The sequence below is a fragment of the Phocoena phocoena genome, chromosome 7, assembly GCF_963924675.1.
Source record: "Phocoena phocoena chromosome 7, mPhoPho1.1, whole genome shotgun sequence".
NCBI classification, from domain to species: domain Eukaryota; kingdom Metazoa; phylum Chordata; class Mammalia; order Artiodactyla; family Phocoenidae; genus Phocoena; species Phocoena phocoena.
In genome coordinates this window covers 43,765,625-43,779,663 of record NC_089225.1, presented here as the reverse complement: position 1 = coordinate 43,779,663, position 14,039 = coordinate 43,765,625, and the positions used below count along the sequence as shown (strand labels likewise).

At 44.8% G+C, this 14,039-nt stretch overlaps 1 protein-coding gene across 1 annotated transcript in view; it reads left to right on the top strand.

The window, feature by feature from the left end:
• The first annotated feature begins 394 nt into the window (after positions 1-394).
• The window catches only part of PLA2R1 (phospholipase A2 receptor 1), a 108,807-nt gene continuing 95,162 nt past the window's right edge, over positions 395-14,039 (top strand). Inside the window, 1 exon segment of the mRNA XM_065880141.1 lies at positions 395-518. Coding sequence (XP_065736213.1) covers positions 395-518 — 124 coding nt within the window.

Below are 14,039 nucleotides of genomic sequence, written 5' to 3'. Positions count from 1 at the left end.
CAACTCGCTCACCCCCAACTCCTATTTGGCCTCCGCAAGAAGGAGAGAGAAGGCTGGAAGCAGGAGGCGCGTGCACGGGGCAGCCTCACCCCTCCTCTCTCCCCACCCCAAAGGCAGGAATTTCTGGGATGGGCAGATGGTCCACCCCCTCTTCCTCCCTCCCGCTCCAAGCCGGAGTGGGTAGGGCGGGGAAAATCGCCTGGACTTTTCCGCCTTCCAGCCCATAACCCCGAGTGTCCGCACACTGTGGCGACAGGGGTGACGGTGACGGAGTGGATCTCCGGGACGCAGGGGTGGCGAGGCCTGGAGGAGGGGTGGAGCGCGGAGGATGCTGCGGTCCCGCCTCGCCCACCGTAGGGCCGGGCGCAGTGTCCGGCGAGCCCAGTGGTTAGCGATGGCGCTGCTGTCGCTGCTGTCGCTGCTGCCACCGCTGCTGCCGCTGCTGCTGGCGGTGCCGGCGGGCTCCGCCGAGGGCGCGGCGGTGGCACTCACCCCCGAGCGGCTTCTCGAGTGGCAGGGTGAGTGTCCCCCGGCCCAGAGGGACCAGATGGGCACGTCGGGGGCGGGGGTGGGCAAGAGGAGGAAGGGGCGAAGCTGGGGCGGGCGAGGGTGGCCGGGATTATATGGTGGCCCGCGTCTCTGCCGTCCGGAGAAAGCCCTGCGGATGGGCTAGTCCTGCACCGTGACAGGCCCTGCACCCCGCTCCGCTTCCTCCAGGCTTCGGTCGGGGGCGCGGCGTGGGGCGGGGCCTCGGCTCGCAGGCGGTTTGACTGGGCTGCGGCCGGGGACAAGCTGCGCGTAGAAGGGTAGGAGATGTTTCGAATGTAAACTTTCCTAGAGCGGTGTATTTGGGAGGACTATCTCTGGGATACCTGATGGCAAAAAGATGTCCCATTCTGTCCCCTCCCAAAGCAAGCGCTCTGGGTGTACGCCGCCACCTGCGGAGTGGCCCCAGCCTGGCTTCTCCTCTCTGCCCCTTCGGGAAAGAAAACAATCTTCTCTGTTAACGCTTCTCAGACCAGATAGGGAAGAGGAGCCCCTGTGGCCCCAATGAACTTGTGAGCTGGAGCAAGTTACCCTCTTTGCTCTTCAGTTTCTCCCCTTTGAAAAATGGGGCCTGTGACAGACATAGGACCATTGAGGGTAAAATGTGATCCTTTGCAAGGCGCACGGCAGGCCAGCGTGTGGAGAGTTCCTGCAGAGTTACCATTGCAATATACACGTGTACACGGGATCAATTGATCAAACATTTATTGAGCACCTACTGTACATAAGATTCATAAAGGGCTATGGACAGAGACAGAAAGAGAGATCACCGCTTTCATAAATAACTGTATGGGCTGCCTCTGAGGCAAAGGAGCCAGCGTGCAAAAGTGCAAGCCCATGGTGAAGGGAGGAAAGAGGTTGGGAAAAGCTAAATAAACCAGGAGAAGCCTCCAGGCAGCCTCCATACTCTCAGCCTCTGGGGATAAGCTTGGACAGAAGGAGTAAAATATGTCACCAATGTCTGTATTTATTTTTTTCCCCTCTCAACATATTATGTATACATTTTGGAGGTAATCTCCTCTGGACTGCATTCTCTAGCATTCCTAGGAGGCTTTACCGGGGACAGGTTGAGCAATTCTTATTCTAAAGTGGCCGAAGGTCAGAGGCCTCTTACCTCCTTTGTCATTTCAATAAAAATCCTCCTGCAGAGGCACCTGTGACCCCATGGGGGTGATCCGTCTTCACAAACAGTCGCTATGCCATGCTTATTTCTTTACATTTTAAAATGTGGGTCTTGCCTGGGCACTAAATGTCTATCTAGAAGAGGGCAGCAGCTGAGAGGACAGAAGCTGGAACCTAGCCACACAGAGAGAATGCGCTGGTGTTCCTCTGAGCCAGGATTAGCACTGATGGGCTAATCGCTTCTATATGTAGCAGATCCAAATCCCGGCTGAGATAGTTTCTAATCAGTGCCTTCTTTTTAATAGTCAAGGACACTATGAAGTTAGAATCGTCCACTACCTCCTGTCCACTCCAGGTGACAGTTTGCAAATCTGAAGGCATTTGACATAGTTGGCCTAGAGATTCTTCAGATGTGAAAATGCTGCTCCTCATTTCTGAAGAGCACAGAGACTGTGTGACATTGACTGCTCCAGTCCTCACACAGGCTCCCCTCCTTGACTCCAAGCACTCACATCAGTGGAATTTCAAGTATAATCTAGATGGGTTTAAAATCGGGTTTTTCCTGTTTGTCCAAAGATGGAAAAACAAAATCTTAGCGTTAGAAGGGACCTGAGACATTGTCTAGTCCAGCCATCCATTTTTCAGATGTAGAAGCTGAAATACAGCAGTGTTTTTTAGCTGTGTTTGGGCTCCTACGTTTGCCCCTGTGTTCACTGGACTACATTAACTTACTCTTAGCCGTGATTGGCATCCCCAGAGCAACCAGGAGAAAATATGCACCTATGTCGGTTTCACACCCACTAATAAGGGATAGGTAGTAATACAAGGCAGATTATACATATAGTGTTTATCATCTGAAAATTTCTTTGTTATGTGTTACTGATTGATCTCTTATTTATTATATGCATCCCAGCCTTGAGAGGCAGATGATGGACAGTATTGTGCTGACTTTTCAGTCATTTACCAATAAATTTGTATTAAAAAATCAGTAGACGCAGTGTCATATAGTGGTTAAGTTCATGGGCCCTGGAACCAGATTGTCTGGGCTCAAATCCTGGCTCTACCGTTTATCAGCTGTGTGACCTTGGGCAAGTTACTTAAGCTCTCTGTGCCTCAGTTTCCTCATATGTAAAAAGGGAACTAATAATAGTACTTACCCAAGTATTGTCCTTTTGTTTCAGTATCACCATGGTGCCCTCTTCCTCTGGCCAGTCCAGACCATTTTGACGTGTTGACAGCCCTGTAACAATTACTTCCCTGTGCACAGCACTGTACATGGCATGTCTGCAGCCTCTCTCCTACCTCTAGTTGCTATAGCAAGGGACCTCATTGTGGTTCTGAAATCTGAGCCCTTCATTCTAGCAAGTGCTAAAACTTGAAAATTTCATTCAAATACCCCAGATACTGGGAGGGTAGAGAGGAGATCAAGGAAGGGGACAGGGCATCCTGGGGAAAAGTGGGCATAGTCTCTGTGGAGGTTGCTAAAGGAAATGAACTGGGGGCAAGTAAAAGAATTTTGAAGCGACGTTGAGGGCTGAAAATTATAAATGTGAAATGGCCCCAACCAACATAGTAAGAGAGCTTCCCCTACAGCACTCAGCTTCCCAGCAGCAGGGGTGGAGGGAGCCCATGGCTGTGTCAGTCCTCAGAGACGGTCAAGGTAGGCTCTTTTGAATGGCCAATGACCAAGGGAAGTGAGGGAGAAAGTAAGGAGATGAGAGAGACGGCAGAACAGGAAGGGTAGTGATTATACAATGGAAATAATGAATTTTGGAGGCAGGTCCATTCTCAGTAGTGACCAGGTCCAAGGTATTGCTGCAGAAGTGGTCACTAAAACGAGAACAAGTGAAAGAAGGTCCTCAGACCTTCTTTGGTAATTGGCGTGGAACCCACATGGTGTAGTGTCAGTTACTACACTGATCAGTTATCAGTTACCCGCCTCGGAGGGGGTCAAGGAACCGAGTGTCCAGAGCAGTACAGACATATACGTCTGAAACAAAAGTTTCATTAAAAAACACCCTTACCTGATATGACGTGCTGCTACTTTTCTACTCTATTTTGCTTTGTAATGTTCCACTCTATTTTGACTTCATGATGCATTAATGGGCCACAGCCTGAACTGAAGGAAACACCAGGCCAGAGTGTTGGGAGTGAAAGGCCTTGGGGTGGGGAGGCCAATGGAGTGTTTGCTGGAGTCACATAGTGAATGGGAGGAAGAGGCTCAGGGCGGTGCGCTCCGTATGGAGCAATGAAGAGAGGGTGCCACAAAGGAAAGGTTTCTGAAAGAGGGTGGTGAGAGCCACCCCCTGGAGGCAGCAGTGGGAAGGAGTCGTGACCCTGAGATTTTCCCCTTAGCTCCCATTTCTAATACAAAGGTCAAAATGCCCCTCACCACAGCCAGCTGGGTGCTATTAGTGCATACCCTTCCTTCACAGGTGAAGACAGGTTGAGTAACTTGCACCTACAGGAGCTTGTAGAGTAGGGATGTGAACCGGATCCACAAGCACTAATGCAGAGGACCCCTGTGTAGCCTTGCGATCTGATAAAATAGCTCATTCTTATCCTGCTGTTTGCTGGGAGCATGTGACTTGATTTTGTGACAGGAGGAACAGGAGGCCAGCCTCCTCCTTTTCCAAACCTGTGCTTCCACAAGTAGGAGTAAATATTTTCACAAAGCCGAAATGTGCAAAGCCATTGATTTTTTTCTAGGCAATTTATATATCCCTGGGCAATGAGCCATTCTCCTAATCTGGGGATTTGGAATTTAAGTAAAAGCATGATCAGCTCCTGGTTTAGCTGCCCTGCCTGGCCGTCAATCACTCCAACCCTCAGACTCTGTTTCTTCCATCTCCGTTCATCATCTTTCAGAAACTCTTCCACTTTATACTTTTCTCATCCCATTTTCTCTGACTGGCTTCTTTCCTCATGAGCCTTTGAGAGTCAGCACAGACTTCCAATTTTTCTGGTCCTTTTTACTCTTTCTCATTAGCTCCTAACCTCTTTTCCTTTTATTGGTTGTCACAGTAACTGATACTACACCATGTGGGTTCCACGCCAATTACCAGAAAGGTTGAGCCACACAGAGTTTCGTTGTCCCCTCAGCTTCCCTTCCTTGAGCTAAGAGTTTGCTTATTTATATCAGGGTTTCTGAAGAAACAATTCTTTGTTCTGCCTATGTGATGAATCTTCATATGATCTATCAAAGTAATGTATTTGAGACATTTATAGACCCTTGTCTCCATCTTCTTTTAGAAATTATCCTTGAAAGCCTTTTAGGAGATGTTCCAAAACAAAGCTAGGAACATAAATTATATTTTTTAATTGATCAGAGTGAAAAGAAATATTACAGTTCATAAAAGAAACAAACCCAAGAACACCTTATAAACACTACAGTGAGTCACTTAGGGTAGAATATTTTATAAAGTCATTCAAGAAAAATGGAGGAATTTTATGAGAATTCCTCTAAACTGGGTTCTGTGATACAGAGCTAAACAAAATAGACAAGAGTTTTCTGCTTTCATGCGGGGCCACATGACTGTCTAATTGACTGTACTTTCTAGACTACTACAGTTCCAAAGAAATATGCTAATGAAAAAATTTCATTATTTCTGGCTTTTTGCATCACGCTCTTGAGAAATTTCCTTTCTGGTTATGAAAATATAAACAGGAAATTTAAAGTAATTATTTAACTATAAACATTGGTCTTATTTTGCTGCTATTTTTCACTACCCATGTCCAAAGTTAAGATCTGTTTTTCTCTTACTAACATTTATAAAGGGGTCGTAGTGACTGAGGTAGTCCTCATCAGGATCCTATGAGGACAGCACTATAATTAATTAAGCCCATTGTGCAGATGGAGAAACTAAGGCAGATACTCTCAACCTCAAGCAGTTCTGCCCTAAAAGAAGTGCTCTGTGGTTTGCCAAGGTCTTTCTTCCACAGTGTTAGCCTTGGCCAGTTAACAGGGCAGTCTTTATGGGCGTGTGACCAGAACTGTCTCGTAGGGCTCCATGCTCAGCAGGGCCTTGCCCTTGGGGTTGAATGCTCTGTGGTTTGGGATCTTGGAATTCTTAGTAATTTTTTCTTTTTTTTTTTTTTTTGGTACACGGGCCTCTCACTGTTGTGGCCTCTCCCGTTGCGGAGCACAGGCTCCGGACACGCAGGCTCAGCGGCCATGGCTCACAGGCCTAGCCACTCCACGGCATGTGGGATCCTCCCGGACCAGGGCACGAACCCGTGTCCCCTGCATCGGCAGGTGGACTCTCAACCACTGCGCCACCAGGGAAGCCCCTTAGTAATTTTTATTTCTGAATTTGTTCTTTGGGTATGAAATCCTGTGGGACAATGGAGCACAGACCAAGAGATTAAAGCCTCCAGTAAATCTCAGTCCCTCCTCACGTCACCTCCCCATTTTCCTTGGGTGGGTTTTCAGCCTCCCCGTCCATACTCCTGTGCTCCGTCCACCATGGCAACCAGGTTGCCTGGAGGCCCAGGCAACTGGAGGCCCAGGGCCTGGGAGTGGATGGTCAGTGGTATCTGGGGGCAGGACAAGGTTGCTGTCCCCACCGGGTTGGCAGCACCATTGCATGTTCCGTGGGGACTGAGTGGGGACCGAGTGGGGACCTATCACCTGTCTCCAGTCCAGGTACTGAGTGTGTTCCCAGAGCTTTCTGCCACGGAGGTTGCAATCCCTCACAGGCCCACGAGAAGTGAAGATTGATTGGACTTCCCTGTCCCCTCCAGGGCCCTACATTTTTCATTTTACTCTGGGCTCTGTGAATTACGTAGCTGAATAAGAAGCATGGGACTGTTATGAGTTGAATTGTGTCCCCCTCAAAATTAAGATGTTGAATTCATAACCCCCCAAATACCTCAGAATGAGGCCTCATTTGGAGATAGGGTCTTTTCAGATGTAATCAAATTACAATGAGGTGATTAGTGTGGGCCCTAATTTAATATGACTGATGTCCACCTAAGAAGGGAAAATTTGGACACAGAAATACGCATAGAGAGTAGATGATATGAAGAGACACAACGAGAAGACAGCCATCTACAAGCCAAGGAAAGGGGCCTGGAACAGATCCTTCCCTCACAGGCCTCCAAGGAGCCAACCCAGCCGACACCTTGAATTTTGACTTGTAACCTCCAGATCTGTGAGATAACAAATTTCTGTTTAAGCCACCCAGTTTGTGGTACTTTGTGATGGCAGCCTTAGCAAACAAGTACAAGGACTAACAATATATCTACCATTAAGAGTTGGATTTGGTTGTGTTTTCTTCTTCTCTCTTTCTTTTTTAAACTATTTATTTATTTATTTGGCTGCACTGGGTCTTAGTTGCGGCATGCTGGATCTTCATTGCCATGTGCAGGAGTTTCAGTTGCGGCACACAGGCTCTAGTACGCGGCATACGGGATCTAGTTCCCTGACCAGGGATAGAACCTGAGCGCCCTGCATTGGGAGTGCAGAGTCTTAACCACTGGATCACCAGGGAAGTCTCTTGGTTGTGTTTTCACTTCTGTCTCCCACTTAAATAAATACATATTTTTCTTAAGTAAGTATATTCTCAAAGCAGATAAGATGGATAACTCAGTGTAAACACTTCTGCTTTCAATAACGTCAAGTCATTTCCAGGGTTGTTTGGTTGTTGGCTGAGTTGTTTTCTGCTTTTGTTTTGGTGACCCAGTCTTTGAATCATATCCCCCAGGGCTTCCACACGAAGGCATGTTGAGGGAAGTTTAACAATGTTCTGTCTTATTGTTTCTTGCCATAGCATGGTCTTCTGTAGCAAGACTCCCTGGTAACTGAGATGGTATATTTTCAGCACAGTCTATAAGATGTTAACAGAGCCGCTGTAAATAATGAGTTTTACACCAGCAATGTCTGAATGTCTGTTAGATACTTTCCAGTTAAATAAAGACAAAAATGATGGAGGAATAGACTACAAGCTAAAAGGAAGAAAAATGTTTTCAACTCAGTTTAAAAATTCACTGGTAAGATACGGAGACACAGCGAAGAACTTTGAAAGAGAGAAGATTTTCTGCAGAGGTCAGAAGATTTACTGCTAAATGTGATGGACGAAAGGGGAGGCGGGGAGGGAGTGAGAGTGGCAGAGTGGCGAGAACAGTCTGGAAGGGTTAATCTACTTCACACAGGGGTTGGTGACAGGCAATTTGAATCCTCACAAAACTAGAGCCCGGTGGAGCAGATTAAGCCAGGTTTAATTTTTCCTGCATGTGAGAAAGTATTGTATGCCTCGTGGAACTTGGAGTGACGATTTTGGGAGATTAGAAAGAAAAGAGAAGAGAACATGTAAAAAGATTTAGCAAGAGGGGTCCCACGGGCCTGTGGAGGTGGTGATTATCCGGGTTCAGAAGCTGCAGGAGAATAAAGAAGGCTCAAAGTCAAGGACAATGCTAGGGCAGGGAAAGAGAAGAAGTTCTGAGACAGGGCAAGGGACAAGGGGATATTTTAAAACATACTTAACTTTTTAGTTGATTATAGAAATCAATTGATAGGAAGCCACGGGCTTTGTTAAGTGCTGTCAGATTGTCAAGAGATAAACACCAAATCTCAGATGATCTGGGATAAAAATGCAAGTATTCATGCAGAGATGGCCAAGGAGGATAGAACACACTTTTCACTTTGTTCTGTCCTTTCAAGTACAATGCACATGCTGCATACTGCAAACGTCAGAAATTCCTTGCTTATTGGTTTGGAAAGTCATATTAAGAATCCAGCTTCTCTGCATCGTTCAGCCATGAACGGGACTTGATTCAGCCCCACACAGCATCTCTTCCTGCTACAGAGTAATCTAAGTAAGGAAAACAATCAAATCTGAATCGGAGTCACTGGACAGGACAAACCTGAATTTGTGTAGCTGGAAAATGTCGATACATCTCAAGAGAGACGCTGCTCAACTTTAGATTGGTTTCAGGGCAGAGATGCCCTCCCCATACTTCCTGGACCCTTTCCATGCCGAAACTGAGATACTGTCAGAAGAGTAAGGAAATGGACAGATTCAAGAGATGCTCCGGGGAAGGAAATGCGTGAGCCCAGCACCAGCTGTGTGGGTAGATGGAGTAGAAGAGGTTTAAACCCAGGGGAATGGAGCTGGAGATTGAAATTGGAGTGCAGTTGGCAAGCTGTGGGCTTCCTATTAGGAAGCTTGTCTTAAACATTGCACTTGACGTGAACGGTGCATTTGAGCTTTTCCTTCCAGTTCCCATAACATGGAAGGGCCCAGAGGCCAGTTTATACGTCGGTTGGATTAGGTGCCACTGTCATGGTGTTATTTATTAAACACCTTTGCTTGCCTAAAGTCCACCATAAAAAGAGGATTTCTTTAGGAATTGTTTCATTGTTTGTTTCAAGTGTTGTTGTTTTTTTTTAATCAAAAGAACATACATCTCACCAAGGCTTAACATTTCAAATCGTATATTATTTACATAACACTTCATACCTCAGCCCGTTCTAAGAGGAGCTATTTAAAGTATAAGGGGACACTAAAAGGCGGGTGGAAGTGATCAGAAGGGGTGCTGAGCATGAAGTGGAAGGGCCTCAAGAGGAACTTCCTGCAGGGACCCCCAGTTGGCACTCTTCCAACTCTAATCGCAGCCCCAGGCTTTAGACTCCAACCTCATGGTATCTTAAGGATTGGCCGGTATCTGACAGTGTATCAGATCCCTGAAGCCAGAAAACAAGTCATTGCAACTACCTTTTCCAGAATCCTCCCATTCTATCGAATACCAAATCCTGTCATTTCTTCCCTCTTTGAATTCTCTCTCTAGTGACTAGAGTCTAACCATTCCCTTCCTTTCTCATCACCACCAGTTCAACTGACACCTCTGTCTCTCTTGCCGGATCAAAGCAATAGCCTTCAGACTGTTCTCCATTCTGCACGTGGGCTGTCTCATCCCAGCTAAGTGAGAACTCCTCCAGGGCAGGAACTTGGACATTTGTCTCATACCTCTACTCTCCTAAAACCATGCTGGGGACACAAAAATGCTCAATAAATGTTTTTATCGAATGATTTACCACCCTGATTCAGCTTCCACACCACAGCCTCAGTCATGCCTTCTCTTGTTCCAAAAATTCCCTTTATCTGAATAATATACAAATTTTTGAATAACATTTAAGCTCTTCATAAAATGGCCCCAAACCACCTCTTTCCAACTTTATATTCTACAACCACCAAACATTTTTAGATAGTGAGGCGCTTGTCACCCTAGAGCTAATTATTTTCATCACCTCTGAGCATTGATGACTTTTTGCTCTGTCCACAGTGCCCCCTGGCCCAACCCTTCACCTCTCTGTCTATACCTCCTGCACTACCTGAACTCTCCCTCTGTAATGAGGACAGGCACCCATGCTGGTCTAGTTCACCCATGTACCTCCATGTGCAACAAATATTAGGTCCCTATCAAATGTTTGTTGAATGAAAGTGTGTGTGTGTGTTCTTGTGAGAGAGTGACTGACTGATTGATTTCTCTGATCTTCTAGGCCAAAGTGACCCCTTCTAACTCCTGCCTTCCACCTTATTGTGCTTATACCTCTTACGTCAATATGCATTTTGGCATTAAGTTATAGTTCTTCCTGTGCACTTCATGATGTACTCCCAGGGAGAACGTCAGTTCCTTGAGGGCAAACACTATGGCACATATATCCTTCTATCTGCAGGGCTCCTAACACACCACCATATTAGGTGCTCAATTAATGTTTGTTTGAAATTTCAAGTCTCCCACTTCAAATTATTTGGCAACAATCTACAGCAGCTCATTTTCTGCTTTCTAGGTTATAAATGAATGGATGTAAAATAGAGTTAGACCTATATGGTTTTCACTAAGTATATCAATATAAAACTTCTAAGAAAAAAATGGATTTGGAAAAAGAAATGTATAAGAATGATTCAGTTAAATGAGCTTTACAGTCCCATCCAGCGCTGAAGTTCATGGTTCTGGGTGTATGGGTAGGTAGTCTCCTGTGTCATGTCCATGTTCCTTCCAGTGCTCTCTGCTGTCTCCTCCCTGGAAAATGGGCCAGTACGTGCGCGCACACACACACACTCTCCACCTAGAAAGGTCTGACGACACTGAGGCGCCATGTCCACCTCACACATGACATCACTTGAAGATCCAGTCAAGTGTTTTAAATTCTAGTCTATTTTCTTTTTCTTATCTTTCATCCCTTGTTTTTAAGGGCTTATTTTAAGTGCAGTTACAATGTTTACTTTGGAACTGATGGAACTCCCTTCTTTTCGTTAACTAGGAGACTTCCCATGATTCCAGAATGAATAGATATAGTTTTAAAGAACAGATATTTAGATAAATGATTCCTCTATCTCTGGTACCCTACACAGTGCCTTCCACATAGTCAGCAACCAGTGGATGCTTGTTCAATGAATGAATCAAGAAATAAATGAATAAAGAAATTCTCCTTCCATTCCTTAGAAATACATGTCATCTTGTGAGGCCAAAGGGTGGATCTAAAATCATCTTGTCTTGAAAGGAACTCAGAAGTAGAAAGTAGAGCCCCTATCTTCTATGGATTTTATTTTTTAAGGATGAAAATTAGTTTATAAGTTACTTCCAGTAAATCAATCCTTTTTCTCCTCCTAAACTTACAATTATGAAGGGAAGTATAATAGCATTTTACTGCAAAGAGATTTAGTAATTCTGGCAGTACTTCATTAATCACTTAATCAGTGTTCAAGCAGAACTGATGTCCTTGACATATATAATCAATCTTGATTCCTCCCACACTTGATCTTCATCCTTTTTTTTTTTTTCTTTTTTTTTTTGCGGTACGCTGTCCTCTCACTGTTGTGGCCTCTCCCGCTGAGGAGCACAGGCTCCGGACGCGCAGGCTCAGCGGCCACGGCTCACGGGCCCAGCCGCTCCACGGCATGTGGGATCTTCCCGGACCGGGGCACAAACCCACGTCCCCTGCATCGGCAGGCGGACTCTCAACCACTGCGCCACCAGGGAAGCCCGATCTTCATCCTTTTTGAAATCTGTCTACAGACACTAAGGATTGGTGGCTTATTTTCATATTATGTTTTTGTTAGAGATGACTCATATACACATATAATGATAATCCGAATATTGATACCTATATTGGGTTTCCTCATAGTCTATTTGAAAACAGTTGTTTTCTCTTCAGTGAATTTATGGAGATTAATGGTGCTAGGACCAGATTCTATTATAGCTTAATGGGAAAATGGGATTGGGCCATTTTTTAGCTTAGTGTGACATATTATTCTTTTGGTGATGGCATGTTTATTGTTATTGGTAAGCCAGAGCTACTTGTTTATGATACATTCTGAGGAAATTTTCCAAAGCCACATCCTAAAGGCAGCTGGGCTTAGAAATATGATAGCACCCTAAAATTGAGCATCAGGGAGTTAAGTTTGTCCAGTATCTTCTGCTTTGGAAAGGTGTTTTTATGACCAGTGGTAGAACTACAAAAGCTCTGATTCTACCACTCCTTTTCTCTTAACACTTAATAATTTGGACATTTTAAAACATTATTTATTCACCTCAAATTTTAGTGATTTATAATTTCCATGTCCATTTACTTACAGACCACTCATTTACCCATCCATACACTGCTGGTCAACATCAAGCATTTCTGTCTTTCTTGTAAGAGAGCTGCAGTATAGACCCTACAGGTTGACAGTGTGGAAGATGAATAGATGAAGACTCAATTCATAATCACACATGTATTTGGACAAATGAGACAAAGATTTTGTCACCTGGTTATTTGAGGAATATTTTTCCTCCATGAAAGGTGATAGCATGGTATTTCTGGATTGTTTAAAACTAAAAAGTCTACACCTACTATGGGCTGCAGAATCTAAAGTAAAAATGAGCTTTTGTGCTAATGCTACAAGTCTTTGAGGGTATGCTCAAATTAGTACTCTACAGGTGTTCAACCAGACCTACGGCTGGATCTGCAGACTAAGAATCAGGAAGCCAGAAAGACGGTAATGACAATAGTAACAACTCACATTTACTGAGGTCTTCCCGTGCCATGGTAGTGCATGTGGTGCTTTGCAAGGGTTATTTAATGGAATACCCTTAACCTCCCTATGAGGTGAGTATCATACATATTCCTAGTTCAAAGAGGAAAGGCAAGGCTCACAGAGATCGAGGAATTTGCCCAAAGTTACAAGTCTGGTCTGTGGTGGATCTGCCTGATTCCAGAGCTCTCAACCACCAGCCAGGTAGTCTACCCACCTATCTTAGGTGTATGAACTGAGGCCCAGAGCGCTATGGTACAGCCAGTGAGTGGCAGAGCTGGATATATTTGAACATATATATTAGATAGAAGCTAAAGTACAGAACAATTAGAGCAAAATAATTATCCTTTAGTGAAAAATTAATGGGACTCTGGCCTAGCTAGAAAGTTATTAGTAGATTACAACAGAAATTAAGGTTAACATTCTACCCAGGCATGAAAAGGTGAATAGGAGAGCTGGAGAGAAGGTTAATAATTATCAGAGTCCACACTGCATTGGCGAGAGGTAGATTTGATCTTGAATGACTATACTAATAACTACACAGACATGGGCTTCATTAGGAAAACAAATTTCCTGATCTAAATGAAATCTCCCTAAAACAGTTCATTCTCTGCCCCCTGCCCCCACTCCTTTCTCTTTTGTTCTGATGTATGGTGATCAAAGCAATTTTCTGACAACTATTTCAACTCCTCAAATATAGGGTTATAAATAAGGTTATCAATTATTACATGAAGTATAGCTTCCATTAATACATTGACAATCTTTTTTCAACAGTGTCTTAAGCGATTTGGGTTATTGTAAATCAGTTCTTCTTGGTCTGAGCAACTTTAGAAAAACAAAAAGAACTTTTACCAAAATGAAACATTCCAGTGCATGAGGACACTCATTCTGCAGTGTTCCCAATCTCTAGAAGGCTCTGCCTGTGTCCACTATGCCCCTGCCACCGCACACACCTGGCCCTAAATCACAGCCGTTTTAAGGGAACCTGATAATGTCCCTTTAGATTATTGAAGAATGGACAGGAAGTAAGATGTGAGAGCAGAGCCTAGTGAATAGGAGAACAAAAGAGCTCTTGGACCTGACCAGACAGTCTGCACTGAGTAACCCAGCAACCATGAGCCTAAGTAAGCAGCAGCTGCTGGCGTGTTTAATCAACATCGAACATTTACTGAACTTCCACGATGTGCTCAGGACACTCTGAACTTGGACAAAAGAAATCAGACATGATTTCCACCTTCAAAAACCCTGTGGGAGGACATGTTCATAACTGTTGTGTAATAGATGCCTTCCAGGCCAGCGACCTGAGGTAAAGTCAGGTAGTGGACAGGTAGATACCACTAAGTCCTGGCTGGG